At 37.0% G+C, this 16,304-nt stretch overlaps 3 protein-coding genes across 7 annotated transcripts in view; 1 reads left to right on the forward strand and 2 right to left on the reverse strand.

The window, feature by feature from the left end:
* Positions 1-952: 952 nt before the first annotated feature.
* LOC149045864 (uncharacterized) lies at positions 953-5,163 on the forward strand. The gene is made up of 6 exons (XM_089205966.1): positions 953-1,201; positions 2,375-2,510; positions 3,106-3,296; positions 3,485-3,629; positions 3,841-3,900; positions 4,418-5,163. Exons 1-6 carry the CDS (start codon positions 1,025-1,027, stop codon positions 5,161-5,163), a joined length of 1,455 nt encoding a protein of 484 aa, XP_089062092.1. The 5' UTR covers positions 953-1,024.
* Positions 5,164-5,166: 3 nt separating this feature from the next.
* Positions 5,167-7,509, reverse strand: LOC149045865 (uncharacterized). Its single transcript, XM_089206133.1, has 3 exons — positions 6,296-7,509; positions 5,813-5,940; positions 5,167-5,656 (listed from the first exon to the last, which is right to left on the reverse strand). The coding sequence occupies exons 1-3, from the start codon at positions 6,326-6,328 to the stop codon at positions 5,509-5,511; spliced, it is 309 nt and encodes a 102-aa protein (XP_089062259.1). The 5' UTR covers positions 6,329-7,509; the 3' UTR covers positions 5,167-5,508.
* A 2,465-nt stretch (positions 7,510-9,974) lies between these two features.
* LOC149045866 (uncharacterized) overlaps positions 9,975-16,304 on the reverse strand; it is a 7,363-nt gene continuing 1,033 nt past the window's right edge. For 2 of the 5 annotated variants that reach the window (XM_089207800.1, XM_089207804.1), the window contains exons 3-12: positions 15,753-15,973; positions 15,615-15,664; positions 15,101-15,182; positions 14,805-14,975; positions 14,534-14,679; positions 14,115-14,226; positions 13,507-13,590; positions 12,683-12,863; positions 12,163-12,437; positions 12,015-12,075 (exon numbers count right to left, since the gene is read on the reverse strand). In XM_089207800.1, the coding sequence (XP_089063926.1) occupies positions 14,118-14,226; positions 14,534-14,679; positions 14,805-14,975; positions 15,101-15,182; positions 15,615-15,664; positions 15,753-15,973 (779 nt within the window). In that variant the 3' untranslated portion in view covers positions 12,015-12,075; positions 12,163-12,437; positions 12,683-12,863; positions 13,507-13,590; positions 14,115-14,117. Of the gene's footprint in view, positions 10,780-11,047; positions 11,236-11,367; positions 11,437-12,014; positions 12,076-12,157; positions 12,438-12,682; positions 12,864-13,506; positions 13,833-14,114; positions 14,227-14,533; positions 14,680-14,804; positions 14,976-15,100; positions 15,183-15,614; positions 15,665-15,752; positions 15,974-16,304 lie in introns of those variants that run through there. The other 3 variants (XM_089207802.1, XM_089207801.1, XM_089207803.1) reach the window with 3 other exon arrangements.

Raw genomic sequence — 16,304 nt, forward strand, 5'->3', positions numbered from 1 at the left:
TTACTGAGCATTTTTGCGAGTTGTGCCGTATTTTGACGAGCCTGTATGGCGAGTAAAAATACAAACAACGCCGCTTCCGAAATGCTTTACAACAGAACATGGCTTCTAGGCTTCTTTATTTGTTAAAAACGTATTTAACTTGATAATAAAAGGGGGCGATTCACGCTCAACACTGACCGATTGATGATTTTGGAATTATTGCTATTGAAATAAATTATTTGTTGTTGGCTAAGTTTCGTTATTTCGCATCTTATTTACACTATCATGCTGTCTGATAGTCTCAAGAAAGGACTGCCGTAATTTCTTTGAATTAAAACACATTAGAAGATAAATTAAATAAATGTTCCGCGTTTGTTATCAATTTCCGATTGCAATTGGTTTATTCTTCTTGGAAACCAATAAAGAGACGTCAAACTCCGCGCATGAGGCGTCTGACAAGAACGTTATTAAGTGATGGATGTTTGCAGCCCTGAATATTACTTAATTAAACAGCATATATATTGCCGTAATAAACTTTTACGTAGGTTGGATCGGGCCAGATGATTGAATAAAAACTCTATATAAACACAATTAAATTTTTATTGTTAAAACCATTCAAAACACCCTTGGTTTGACCGAAGAAAGCAATTGAAAAGTCATAAACAGCCATTTCGAAGAAATTCAATGGAAACATGGTTTTGGGTTCTCGGCTGGTTCCTCAGCATTCTCACGATGGTTGTAAATGGATTTGTCATCTTCCTCGTCTGCGGTAAAAGTCCACCCTACTTACACAATCTAAATGGCTAACACCCATATAATCTAAATTTAGATCATTGGGTTCAAGCCGTCTCAAATGATCATCTAAGTCTTCCCAGTAGCTCATTAAATATGCATAAACATTTCGACTAATCAACTCCCTTCACTTCGGATTCGTAGGGGGGAAACCTTTACCGATTGGAATAGCTACGAACTCGCTAGCTTTTCTTGGTTTGGAAGTTCAGGTATTATCGGCTTTGTCGTGCACTTTTGGCGCTTCTTCGTTACTATGACCGACAAGGATACAAGTAGAGCTCGCAAAAGAACATACAATAAAATAAGCGATGTACAAAGGTCAAAACTACAAGAATATTATGACGGCGGCATGAAAACATGCGGTTCTGATAATACGGAAAAAATTGGAGTGGCAGCCGAGGAAACTGGGCTGACTATTGATCAAGTAAAGGTAAGATATTTTTTAGTTGGACTGAAACACTACCATGTTTCATGTATGTGGAATACCCCGCCACTTATTTGCATCTCGTTGAATAATAATAGCGATCATTATGGTGAGTGCTTCTTTCTTCAAAGCTCACCGACATATGTAAATGATGTAGCGGTATATTGTCCTATAGAATTAATTCCCTTACTCTGTGTGCTGCATAAACGAATCTTTTTAAAGGATTGATTCTTAAACAGAATTTCATCCGTCATATACCGAGGTCAAGGAAGTTAACTGTACGATTGTACTATTCATAATGAGGCCTTGTGGTAATTATTTCCCTCGTTAATTAAAGTAGGCTTACTTTTTTTTTTGAAAATAATTGCTTTATGCAGTTTTATGCTCGAAAATACGCTTGCAGTGTGCAGTATAATCAATGATCAAGAATATGCCGGTAAAAGAAGATATGTGTTTACTCATCCGTTATTATAAATTTAAGAATATATATTGTGTTACCATTACAAATATTGAGAGCTAACCGCAAGCAACCTTAGTTAAAAGTGGGCTAACCCGAGTGCTCTGTAGGCCAACAGAAGAGCTAGTTAGGCCAACCTGAGTACTCTGAGGCTAACCAGAATACAAGTTTGGCTAATTGGAGCTGAAAAGTAGGCTAACCAAAGTGTTAATAATAGGTAACCCATAGCTAACGATCGAATCCTGGTTCGAAGTTTAGGTATCCTCAATCTAGAGCTGTTAAATGTTATAATCACATCATCCATTCGACATACATGTACATACCAAGAAGATCTACCTTTATTGATTTGTTGCCAGCCAAGCATTCTGTACTGGATTGAAAATTTGCTCTGTATACAAGCTCAGAGTTTCTGTGAGTTCCCTGTGAGTTTCTGTGGGTTCCCTGTGTTGCTTGTCTGAATTTAAAAACCTACGGTTATTATTATTTTGTCTTTATTTCTCCACCTTGTTGTTGTTGTCAGAATTTTGGTGAACAAGATCTTAATTTTTTCATACTTTCACATATATGCCACAGCTACTTTTTGGACCATGTCCCCTGTAGGAACTTACCCTGGCTGGGCCTCTATAGGGCCAGCCAGTGAAAGAGAGCAAAAAGGGAAGGGTTTCTATTGTAGCTTAAGGCATTTTGAAATACTTTATTTTTAATGTGGTACATTTATGTAGAAATGGATTGGAAATGCCAGACAAAAGGAAAAGATAAATTCTGGAGTACAAGCAGCTCCAAAGCCAATTAAGATCCCAACTGGTTCACGTGGCTCACACTCCTACAACATGTTCTGTTCAGAGTATTTCAAGTCAGGTGAGAACCCTGATAATGTTTTCAAACACTAGGGACAGATTATTTACATGCATTATAACTATTATAGACCATGGCTAAAATATAGGGTAACATTAGAGGTGTACAGTCCTGGGGCATGGGTGTGCAAATCCCCCCCCCCCCCAGTTTAAAAAATTTTCAAAGTCCAAAGGTGCCCATACACCTATGGGTATCATTAATAAACCTCTACTAGTCTATTATTTCTAAGAAATGAATATTGTGGTTTTCTCTGCTAACTGTGCCTGCTGGATTTTTATTTTATTTTGGTGCCAGGATACCAGATTTAAATCAATAATGGACAGTGGCCTTGTTAAACTGTGTCTAAACCCCAGGGGGGGGTACTTGCAGGGGTGGGGGTCTGACAGAACTCTATATTGCGACCCAAAACGGTTTTCATCCTCAGCTACTTTTAACCTTTGACACCATAATAGAGTTGTTGATTAATTTATTTTCATTTTTAGTTGATGCAATATCTTTGATTGCCGAGGAAACTGAAAATCATGCAGTGACATTGTAATAATCAAACCAATTGAATTGATATTCAGTGGAAATGAAAGCTTTAATTTTTTTTTGCTAGATGAGTGCAAGAAATTGTCCTTGGCTCAAAAGAATGAAGAAGCTGCCAAGAAATGGCGTGACATGACATCTGCAGAAAAAGATGCGTTCAAAGGAAAAGCAGAAAGTTTAAAGGCCCCTGATGTTTCAGAGCTTAGTGAGGCTCAAAAATCTAAATTGATATCAGTTCACAGAAAAAATCTTCTAAATGAGGTAAAGGTTTCAATCACTTTATGAAATTAGGTAGCATAAACCATGCAAATTCAGAATAACTTATAACTTTATTAAAAGTGGATGAGTAATTTCTAATTATTGTACTCTGTGGGAATTAATGCAACATGCAGATGTTTGTGTCCTTTTGAGTAATCCTTGTGCCACATTTACTTTTTCATCTGCTTCAGATCATGTTTCTAGAAGACTTGGGCTGTGAATCTTCTCTGATTTTTCAAGACACTTCAGGCCAAGTGTACAACTTTGGATCAAGTGCAGGTTTCTCTTTCTTATGCCTGAATCCTGACATCAACATCAAATTCCGAGACCACTTTGGTATATATTATTACTTTGAATTAGTAATATTATAAACATTGAAAGTGTTCGATTGATTTGTTGGCATGCAACTGTATTAGCAGATGTTTATATAGCTTATACTATAAAGTGTGTCATCCAATTGACAAGATTATTCATGATTGTAAATAAGGTGAATACATCATCAAAATAGACCTGAAACTACATAGTACCTCTGTATTTATTTATTTAGCTTGCACCAATGAGAGGTACACATACAAAGATGTACAACAGCTATTCAATTCCAAATACAGTAAGTTTAAGAATATACATATTATTCACTATAGTACAGATGTTAACATGTAATTGTTGTCATCATCATCGTCATCATCATCATCATCATTATTATTAGCTATGATAATAACAACAAAGCTGATGATGTCTATAACAAAATCCTCAAACCTGATTGGTTCTGAACAGCGAATATTTGATCCTTAATCTGAATACTGTAATAAGAAAACTGTCCAATTTGGCTTGTGTGATTACAGCTGCTTTTAACTGGACAGGTCAAATCTGACAATTGTGCAGCCAATAAAAATCCAGTAGAAAATGCCACTAGCTAATGAAATTGAATTACTTATTCTTACCTTGTGTCTCACATTTTGGCAAAGAAAGTGTCATATGGGACATGTGGAAATGGTCAATAAGACTTACTGTCATACATTTCAGGGGTAATCAGGCTCATTACTTGCCCAATTACTTCCTGAATTGTACTCCACTCAGTGCTATTATCATTACCAATCAATGTTTCTCTTTCTCTTGCACAATAGGCGAAGCAATAAAGAAACCAGGCAGCAGGTTGCCGTATCTACGTGGGGGTTTTACAGTAGAAAATCTCCCAGATGGCATTTTCTTTAAGAAACCCTTCCATTATGGCATTAAACAACTCCAGGCCATAATGGAGAAAAAAAGCGAAATTAAATTCGTGATTACCAGTAATGCAAATGTAAACTTGCAAAGCAACAGGGATTTTATTCCCTCTCCAACTCAGCCTGAAACAGTAGTCACTCTTCTGTCCAGGATAGTGGACAGACAATGTGCAGAAAGGGTAGTTAGACTGTCTGACAAGATTAAAGAACAAGATGTGGAGGTTGTGGAGTTGAGACTTAACCAGGAAGAGAGACTAAGATTAAATGAATATAGTTTTTATTTTGAAGATGATGCATGGCTTGCTGTTGGTGCTAATATTCAACACTCCACAGAAGCACAAGGGCTTATTGTCCCAGTGTTTACTGAGTCAGAAGATGAGAAATTGTGGCTTTTCTACACTATCCAGAATCCATCAAAACTAGTCAAAGCTTCATTTACTTACAAGATAAAAGGGTATTGGCTTGACTTACAAGGCCAATCCAACTACAAATTACTGAACAATCATCAGGATTATGTTACTATTGCCAACTTGATCAAAAATGGACCCCATGGACCATTATATTTTTTGCAGGGGATGGAAATTTCAGATGACCAGTATTTTAATATACCTGAAGTATTTAACAATGCATTATATTTGCTGCCTTAAGAAGTAGCGCTATTATTTAAAATTTAACAATACGTACTTTTCAATTTAATATACCTTTTCTAAGAACCTATTGGAAAGCCAATTTTATAGCCAGCTGACATACAGAGAATCCTAAATTGTAGTTCTTAAATTGTTACTATTATTAAACTATAGATAATGATTAGCCTAGAAGTTTGTTTGCTAATTTGTTGATCATTTTCAGTGGTCCAAGTGGTGTGTCTAAAAATGAATACAAAATCCAGTATAAAGCACTTTTATTACCTATTACAATAGGCTACATGCATGTCATACTTTCTAACAAAGACCACTTGTAGAAGCTTGATTGTACAAAGAAAACCAGAAACATTACATTTTGCCATTTTTGTGTACTAATGATAAGTACTTTTCTGAATATTTGCCAATATTGTGTACTTTTGGTAGGTGGTAATCAAAGCGTCGTCCAACCCAGGTACATCCCTGTAGTGGACAACATCTAATGGGCCTCTTGGTTTTGCTGAAAATATAGGAAAAATGCAATGTGTCAAAATGAGCTTGAATTGAAAAAAGTCAAGAATGCTGTGTACAGTAGAGAAAACACTCATCTATGTAACTACAATGAACACAATCCTCTAAAAAACAGAACTGAACAATAAGAAATGTAATAAATTACCTATTTTCCTGATTTCCTTTGGCCTTTCCCTGATTCTTTTCACTCTTTAGCTCCTCAACTTCACTCTTACTCAGCTTATGTGCATGTTTCAAATGGTTGGAAAGATTATTGTATTCTTTCTGACAAATCTGGAAATAAAATTATAGAAAAATAGATATGTGAATATTTCATTTTGGATCATCATGACTGCTTAGCTTGTTATTGCAAAATGACAGCTAGTTGAGATCATCATTAGATAGGCCAAGCATCAGCATATGACCCGCAAATATCTCTCTACAAAGAATGATCTATTCATATGTAACATTGTTTTGTGCAAATAACATTCCAGATGCCCATACACAGCTGTGCTCATAAATATTCCAGCAATGCTGCAGATTGTTTCCCAGAGTTTTCAGAGTCATTTGACCCACCCTTATCAGAAAAGAATAGAACATCTAACCAGTATATGCAGAAGAAGAACATTTTTTTCAGTTATTTTAATACCCTGGTGAGTTTTTTAGCCTGGGTTTCCAACATGAAATTTCCCACATGCACTGTAGTCTAGCCCATACTCCACCAACTGCGCCAACTGTACTGGATGGTGGTTGGATAAGGGTGGTGAGATATTATGGGATACAATTCTAAAAAACCGTCTTAGGCTGAAAGAGCAGGTGAAAATTAGTCAAAAGAAAATTAAAATAGGCTGGGTTGGAATATAGGAATAATGCTTAACAGGTTTCTAAACGGACATAGTTTGACACTACTCTGGTTTGCAGATTTAATGAATTTAACCGAAGAAGTTATGATTCATAGACCCAACGTTTCTACACTCTTGTCTAGTGCCTTCATCAGGGGTGATCTAAACGCTGCAACAAGAGGTCCTTTTATATGATCACTAATTAGGTTTCTAAACCTCAGAGATTTAAAATTATTTGTTTGGAAATGTGAAGTCATGGTGCTGGAGAAAATGGCACACTCTCCACTCAGTGACTTTACATTAGGCCTTTTATGTTTCTTAACATTAAGAAGGGGGTCATGTGAAGGCTAACTAGCTGCAAAGGGGCCAATGATCCAAAAGAAGGAGAAACAGTTATGCAATCATAAAACACATGCAAGAATGCACCAGGATAAAATAATGATAGGACTAATTTATCACAAAATATCATGATATATTAGTGTCTTGCAGATCAGTTACTCATGCCTTACCCATGCTAGTCTGCCTTTCGCTTTGGTAAATTGATCTGCACATTGTTTTGCTCACCTTTGTCCAATAATTTTAAAAAGTATTTTCTTATCGTATGAACAAATGGGCCAATATCAACATCTTAAAGGTAGTTCTAGATGTCATTCTCACACCACTGTACAGACTCCACCACCTCCAGGGTTTGAATCCTTTTGAGTACCAAGATGGGTGTCTTTTGTTTACATTTATAAATCATAGTGCTACATTCATTCTATATAGGTGTAGATTATATGTAGGAGCCTATTACTTTATGAACCAGATAGTGGAGTTGACCTAAAATTTTATATTTCATGCTTCATACAATGGCAATCTTAGCTCATCCTCTCTCAGTTAATTGGCATTTTCTCAATGCACCTTTCAACATAAAGCCCAAGAAGAAGAGGGGTGTCTGGCTAGCCATGGAAATTTGACTATGAGGGCAGTCCCCAAAGTAGGTATTTTGATTTTTTGTAATGTCCCCGGGGTGCATAGAGAATTTTGGCACTTCGTTATAAATGATCACACTCACTTGCCCCAGTGTAGGGATTTTGATATTTTTTACCAATTTCGGTGTCCAGACTGGGGTGGCAAATTTGAAAATTATTTGGACAGAAAATATCAAAATCCCCAAACCTTGCTTAACCCCTCCACCTGACCCCGTCTAGTGCATAACATTGAAAGCTGCATACTCACACTGCAGGGATATTTATAAAGTTTTTTCCTCAGTCGTTTCTTCCGCTGTGGTGGCTTTGGCGGGTTATGATCGTTCAAATGACTTAAAATGCTTTCGGCCTCGTTGGACATCTTCATCTTTATCAATTCCATTAACATTCCTGTACGAATTGAGGTTGTCGACTCCACGTTTCGGATCTCATGGAAATGGCAAACAAGGTTTTCCATTAAACCGAGAAAGTGGCTTCTTTGCGTTAATCCAATATCCTTTGCCACTTTCTTTTCTTGGCGAATTTGAACAACAAGATCACTTGGGTCGTATCCGTTTTCAAAATGGAAATACATTTCAAAGGGCGTAAAGAGCAGCGTAAGTTCGTGACCTCGCTCCCTGTGGCTTGTCTGGGGGTCTGGTTCCCAGTCCATTGATGTTAGAGGTAAACTGCTCTAGCATTCCTCAGCCTTCGATCCGAATCTTTCAGTTCGGAAATGTAGTATACAGATATGCCACGCACAACACGTTTTGCGTTTTTTTTTCCAGTTGCAATGGATTAAAAATCGCAGTGTCTCAGTGTCTCAGTGCGTCACCATCCCGTCTCTTTTTCCTCGCCTCCCCCTTCTCCCGCCTCCCACGTCTCACACCTTAACTTCCCCCCCCCCCGACCCTACCTAGACAAAATGTTTCTACGTTTGGTACTTTGATCGACGGAAAAACATGGCTTCTCCTCGATGTAATGGAGAAGTTTCATATTATCATGGCGCAAGGACATCAGCACTGACTGTGCTAATTTCGTTAAAAGAATTTAGAAAAACTTCACATGGTTAGCCAACCCACAGTAAATAGCTGTTATGATATCTTTTGGCTGTTATAACATCTTTTGGCAGAAACATGAATTCACCTTCAAAAATAATCTTTAAAAATATCCGTCCGTACACACAATTGTAAACACTGATGAGGAATACGGTAGTTTAATGCTATAACGAAATCATGTGCTAAACCTGACTACTGGACTATCTAGAAAAGGACAAAAAAAAAAGACCTTTAGAACAATTTTAGGAAGAAACTAGTCGATAAAACTATTAATTAACATTAATTTCGTCAGGATAATGATATTTTAAGAAATATTTTAGTATCATCGAGGTTGGACGACGATCGACGTCGCGTGTGACTTGTGGTTCATTTGCTACTTGACGTACAGTGACAGTACAACACAACTTAACGAATAAAGCGAAGATCTAGAGTTAGCAATTAAATGCGTTAAACCACTGCGCAATATGCAGGACACTTTTGCAGAGTAGCACTGACTGCCTGTTTACCATTTTAACAACACAATCCGTTAAATCGCCTGAAATAATTACAACTTATAACTTTTTCTCAGTAATTCCGGCACGTGCTAATTCCGTTACGGGTGTGTCAATTTCGTTATGGCCTCACGAAGGACGTATACTGATATATTTTTTACTTGATATCATACAAAACAGAAATTTGAAATTATGTGGCTCATATTCACTATTTCATGGATGCCACCAAGATATGTATTGCCTAAACACTTTCAAGACAGATTTGTTAGGAACATGTATATATATATGCTCAGTTAATGTGACTGCGTTCATAAGAGGTACTGTATAGTAAGGTTACACAATGAGATCCATTGCCATCTAAGAATGAAAAGTGGTACATGGGTATATCTGCATGGCCATTTTTGTTGGACGGGTGATGGTTAAGCATGCAACGCTCAAAAAGCGTCACCTCAGTTCAGTAAGGATGGTCCGAATTGACAATGTACAGAAGAACAACGACCAAATTCAGTATTTGGCTTATCAATTAGAGTATTCAAACCTAAGTTATAAAGTGCCTTATATGTGCGATAATTATAATACGGAGTTTATAAAGATATTCGAGACACCCACCCCATACTTGCTAATATCTATTTATCTATCATTCCTTTTGGTACAGATGGACAAAGATGACTAATGTTTTTGTTCGACAATGGTGGACCTCTCAAAATTGATAACGGTGACTCATGGTCCGACATCTGTTCCACGCCTACAATTGTACCTCCAGTGAACTCCAATCCATACAAACATGATTTTCAATAATATCAGAATACAGAGTTTGTATGGGAGTCTAATAAAACGGAGTTTTGACTAGGTGGGTTAGTAGAGCTGTCCACATACGAGTGTCCGTTGAGGGAGCTTCGGCACCGATTAGCATATAAAATACGCCGTCTACACATGCTACGTATAATCCTAATAACGTAAAAACTGCTACAAATCACCACCGAGATGAAATTTGCCATCGGTGAGAATTTATTAAAACATATTGTGATGATTGGCCAGTCAGTATAATCCTACACAATGTATTGATATTTGTTGGGTTTTCCGAGAAGTTTACCCGCTATTGGCGCGCGCACATAAACAAAACAGAGGCTGTTTCTGTATGGCTTTGGCAAGCGCCAGAGACAAAATGAGTTTTATTCATTATCAGATAATTCGCTGTCTGATGTCAGTTCCAACACAAAGGCCTCATCGTCCACAACTTCCTCCATCATCGATTCGTCTGATTTCTCGTCATCTAGAGGATAGTCGATACCACTCAAATTAGCATAGGTTTTTGCTACCTCAGCATGACCAATAGGTTTAGGGGAATCCAAGATACCACCCCATAAAAGCAGCAGCGAGGAAATGTGATTACAATGAATCATCCGTTTCTTTTTAAGACAAGCTATCACTCCTGCATTAAGAGGGTTATCAGTGTAAGGCAGATACGCATCCACTGATTCGTCTATAAGCCTGATTTCGTTTTGGAGAAAAGAGACAAGGCGATTCATTTCCTCCTTCAACAGTTCAAGCTCTTCCTGACACCTGTTGTGTAAGCAGAAAAGGTCAATTATCTGCCTCCTAACAAGAGCAGGAACGGTGTCCCCTTCCTCTTGGACTTCAGAGTAAATGCTGCTCTTAGGATCCTTAGCATCGTCATAAAGAATTTGGGGTACATCATTGGGAAGATACCCATTTATTTGGGACAAAGTTTTGTGAATGGACTTGACGACTTTGTCGATCTGCTTTGCGAGCTTTATGGCAATTGCTTGGCCATCTGAAAATTAAAAAGTTCATGATAACTAAAAACGCAATTCAGTGGCAGTTTTACGGATTAGACGGAAAAATGTAAATGTGTAAGACTTGAGAACTGGGAAAATTTAGCCCTCATACCCCTACTCAAATAATCCCAGTACAATGCCTAGAGTCGCAGTTAAAAACAACGGGCATACGCAGCAACATAACGACGGAATTACTGCAGACCATGATCACCAAAATACACCTGCTACTAAATATTTTACATAGCAGTTTCTTCAGTTTATTACCAGCATATTCTCGCTTCAATTCCACCAAGAAACATCTTTCGGATGCCATGCAATGTAAACTCAACAAGAGTTCGCTCTTTCTCTTCTCGTAGAGACGTGACTTAACGGTTACAAACACACGAGACAGATCGGACCATCTTTCTCTGATGTGATGCTTCTTTTCCATGGCTACTATGGCCTTCTCGTTCCTATGTACAATAAATGTAAGTTAGAGAGATTTATTATTTGTTTTTAATTTCGGCACCCTTAATTCCCTGTCTGCAGAACCTGATTATTCCAGTCGTTGCTGGAAGGAAGGAATTTGCATATTTATGACTTACCGTTTGATTTTCTTTTCAACATCTTTTACTTTCCCTTGATCTTCATCTTGTACACAGCTCAATTCATTTCTGAAAAAAAAAATTTAAATGGGTGGAGATACGTACACAATATTTTCAGTTTAATACTTAGTAATTATATTTGCTAAGGTGGAAAGAAAGAGGAGTACAAATACTATACTTATATTATTGTGAAAACAGGTTTTTGCCTTCACAAATAAACGGACGGACGGGGGACAACCCGATAAACTTCTTCTGGGAAAAGGCTTTCCTGGGGGCACTCGCTGGCTGCGGGAAGGCCGGAATCTATTACGGCTGTTGACTATCCTCGAGACAATGACTAACAACGACAAAGTTGGCTCCAAAGTGGATTTATTAAATACCGCTGAGCTGACTGGTTTTTTACCTGACTTGACCAGACTGGGTTTGACCGAAGAAAGCTCTACAGAACAGCTCTATTTAAGCCGAGGTCACAAAGGATCAGGTAATGCCATGAATCAACTAAAGGATCAGTTTCACGTAGTCCACTACAACGACTGGTTAGGTAGGAATTTCGCCTTTTACAAGTTTAATCGCTTTCGAAAAGCTCAGGTACTCGCTAATGTAAGTCATGAATAATTTGGTAGGTGGTACTTCCACACACTATATACCTGAGTTTTTTAGACATGAGGAGCAAGCTGACATATGATTCGTCCCACTGCAGTATTAATCCTGTGACAGATTAATAATATATTAGTGAATACAAAAAAAAACTGTTCTCCCTAATGATTGTTAACAAATGCTGAGGAATAAAACTACCGTGTTCTTTTGGTTTCAGTGCTTCAACTTCTTCCTTTTGCCACTCTTGTATCACATCATCATCACAATCTAGTACATGCAGGTAAATACAAGTATAATTTGCAATAATCATATAGCATGCATGTAAGTCATTGTGCTGTTTTTCAATGCAATGAGTAAAAAAAAAAAGGTTTAAAATGTATACCCGGAAGTTTTTCAGTGAGTTCCTTAAGCTTTGCACTGACATCCTGAAGAAGAATTTCTGCCCTTGCAAACTTTGCTTTTTAGAGTAAAACCTGTGAACATTAAAAGGAATCAGTTTGATGTGTACTAATAATTAAGACTAGCCAACCTCGAGTTACATCTGTAAATACATTGCACATGTCCATATTGAAAAAATGAAGAATTGCAACTATGACAGAAAACACAGGGTACATAAAGCTGTCCAGCTAAAGTACTGGTCAATAGTTGATATCCCTTTTACTTTTCAGCAAAACCCACAGAAATGTGAAAGTTATGTTTTCAATAAAATTAACCATACCAAATTTGTGATACAAATGTTGGGCATAGTGAAGAAGCCCATCAGTCAAAACATCTGTCCTTTTGTGAGCACTCATTTCTTTAGTGACAGAGGAAAACCTTCGCAGAAAGGACCATAACCTTTCCACCCCTTCCCCATCTGTCAATCCAGTTCCCTTGATCCTTCTTGGACTGTACTGGATCTACAGACAATCATATTGAAGATAAAACCATTATTGAAGATAAAAGCATTAATATGGCATGGACCTTGCATCAGATATTTAGCAAATACATGTACTAGCCTGCAGTGCAGGCAGATTTTAGCAGTGTGAATGAGTATTTCCAACTTGAGTGTTCAAAGCACCATCTTGAATTAGGAAAACAGTGGAGAGTTGGAGCATGAGACCTCCTCACGCATTGTATTTTCGCCCCAGCTTTCCAGTAAAACAAACACTCAAAAGATGACAACCACCAAAACCACCTGCACTGCAGGCTATATACTTAAAAATTTAATTTTAATTCTAGGCAAAATTAACCTTGAGTAAAGGCTCACTGGTTAGTGGTCATTTCCAAAGCTGATAGGCTTATGTAGGGTGGCCACTCTTTTATAAGGAACATGTACATGTGCTTAAATATTTCACCTTGCTTGCTTAGCTGACCCTTGTAGATCATTTGCTTTCAATTTTAGAAACTGCTGTCAGATTTCAGATCCCACACTGCTTACCCATTGGTAGGTAAGTATGAGATGTGTATGATTACAACTGTATTTAACCAATGTTGAGGTATTGCCACACATTTCTTCACATTGCCACAAGGCCATTTACTGTTAAACTGATATATACTAACCTGGCATGATGCCTTGTGCCCATAGCAATGGAATATGGGTATGGCAACATCAACACCTTCCAAGAGGCTTTCCTGAGATGAACACTAATAAATATAATCATGTACATGTAAATGAAAATTGTGTCAGTAGTAATAAACTATTCTGAAGTTAAGATGTGATCCTCACAGATATTCATGCAATTTAAATGTAAGCAATAATGGGAATTAAACCAAACACAAAGAAGAAAAGAATGACTGGCCCCACTGGGATTTGAGCCCATGCCATTGTCATTGCAATGCTCTACCCACTGAACTATGAACCCCCATATGTTGGGAGCAAGCCAGTACCCATGAAAGGAAGTGATGAAACAGACAATGGAATTACGTCAGTTGCAAAAATGATATTTTATTTGATTAAGCCAATTGCTCAAAATTCAGTAAATAACTCTGATGATTACATCATTCTTCATTTCCTTTCCACAATTCACATAATTCCAGTCTGTTCCAATAAATTATTTTATTTCATCCCAAATTTAATAGAAAATACTTTGGACAATTCCACATAATTAAATGCCACTTTAGATTACCATTTAGCCTCCTGCACATCCATGTTCAAAAAATTTAGTTACCTTCTAATGGTGTGCTAATAGACAAGCAATGTCATACATGATGATTACTCTGTTTCTGGTGCTCTCATTAAGACTTCTAAGCCTCTTAAGCTCATAAACAGAGTATGATATTCTGTAGAGAGAAAAGATTGTTGAAAAGGTGAATCAATAACCAATTTTTTCTTTTATATCTTTTTACACAAAACTAAGACAAATTGAACATATTTCCTATAATATGACATTCAAATTAATAACAAAGTTATACAATGGTGATGCTAATAGTGTAAAGAATCATAGGATGCACCTGTATTGTATATACAAGTGTGCCAATTGTCAGCTTGACAAATTCATAATAATGGCTCTATCATGTAACTCTCTAACAGACAATACATATAGGATTGGGCACAACATTAGGTAAAATGTATTTACATACTCCATACCTTTCACCATGCTTTATGTTATGGAATCCTTTGGGAAAGTCATGTCTGCATACTCGCCCAAAGACACCTTTCTCGTCAAAGAGTTTGTTTTTGCCTTTTGATCTTAAAGCTGAAAGAACCTCTCCAGCATGGAACTTACTGCAGTTCTGTGAAAAAAAAAGGGACAAAAACAGAAAATCTTGAATTTAAAGGGCCAAAAGGAAAATCATACAGTTATCAAATTAACATTTATGCCATAATGTATGAGCATTGCGTTATCTTAAGTACAGACCTGTTCCATGTCTGCTCCAGCTTTGCCATAACTGTTGACAAAATTGTCAACATCATCCTGGTCTGCAAATAGGAGTGTTCCATGTTTGGGTGTTCCTAAATTATGCCCTTTGTCCTTCTTTCTGCACAGTCCAAAGCACCCATCCATGCTTTCAATGAGAACACCATCATCCTGTTCAAAAGAGAGGGGAAAAGAGAAAAATAGATATAAAAAAGAACAGCAACAACAACATAAAATTATTACTGCAGAACTACAGTGCAAGCTACTATTCAGAACAAATTACAATGTATAGTTACCCTTGGACATATAGGACACCAAGCTCCATTGTACAAACTTCCATTGTACTTTGTACAATGCCTGTACTGATACATGAAATACCTTCATGTGAAAACAACAAAATGTCAATCAGGACTTTCTTAAAGAAAGTCAATAAATGTACATGTACAGCAAGAAAGATATTTTGTAAATTAATGTAAATGGAATCTTGACCTTAAAGCAAACAGTCAATGTATCTTTGAATCATATGAACACAAAAGCGACAAAAGCAAAGCATGAGTTTGAGATCTATATTAGCTGGGGGACTAGATAATAAATAAATGAATAAAATAATAATATAAATAAGCACTTGTAAATCATGTGACTACCTCTACTACTACTAATAATAATAATATTAATAATACTAATATAACAAGAACAACAACAATAATAATAGTAAAAATAATATTAATTCTAATATCAATAATACCTTAGAAGACATTGTACATCCACAAATTAGCAGCTCTGATATTCTCAACCTATATGCAAACATACCTGAATTCTTCAAAGCATTCTGAATTAAGGATACTGTAAATTGAGCTCACCTAAAAAAAAACATACCATTCAACCAGAATCAATCAATTAAAAAAAGTCATGTCATGTCTCAAAAAGACTGTTTGTGAGCAAACCTACATGTGTTGGCTGTAGCTGAGGATTGAGTTCTGTGATCACTTCAGTGATGTTTAGCAGGGACACTTGACAATGAAGAAAGACCTTCTCCACAAACTCCATCAGTTTGAAGCTGAATCCTGTGGTGGGATTTGCTGGTGACCCTGGCCAGAACTGGCATTTCAAGAGTGTGATAGCATGCGGCTCACAATCACACACTTGTACATATTTGAGGTGATGATTTCCTGACATTCATAGAAAAGTAAATGAACAACTTAAGAAGTTAAGTAAACAAAATGAAAAAAAACATTACATACAGCTTTAAATACCTCTTACTTTGTTGAGGGCTGTATAGACACCTTATTAACCAAGTGCAAGGGCCATACTAAGAGAATATTGGCCCACGGTCTTGACAGTACAAACCAAGTGCAGCAAGGTCTGTACAGAAAAGTCCAAGGACCAATATTCTCCCAGCATGACAGAAAAGATTCTTACAGATAGATGCAAGCCAAGTTTATTGTTTCTCTTTGGCAAGCCATTAAAAAACTTAATTGCATGTGGGATCATTCAGGACAT

The sequence above is a fragment of the Pocillopora damicornis genome, chromosome 5, assembly GCF_964200805.1.
Source record: "Pocillopora damicornis chromosome 5, jaPocDami1.2, whole genome shotgun sequence".
Lineage (NCBI taxonomy): Eukaryota > Metazoa > Cnidaria > Anthozoa > Scleractinia > Pocilloporidae > Pocillopora > Pocillopora damicornis.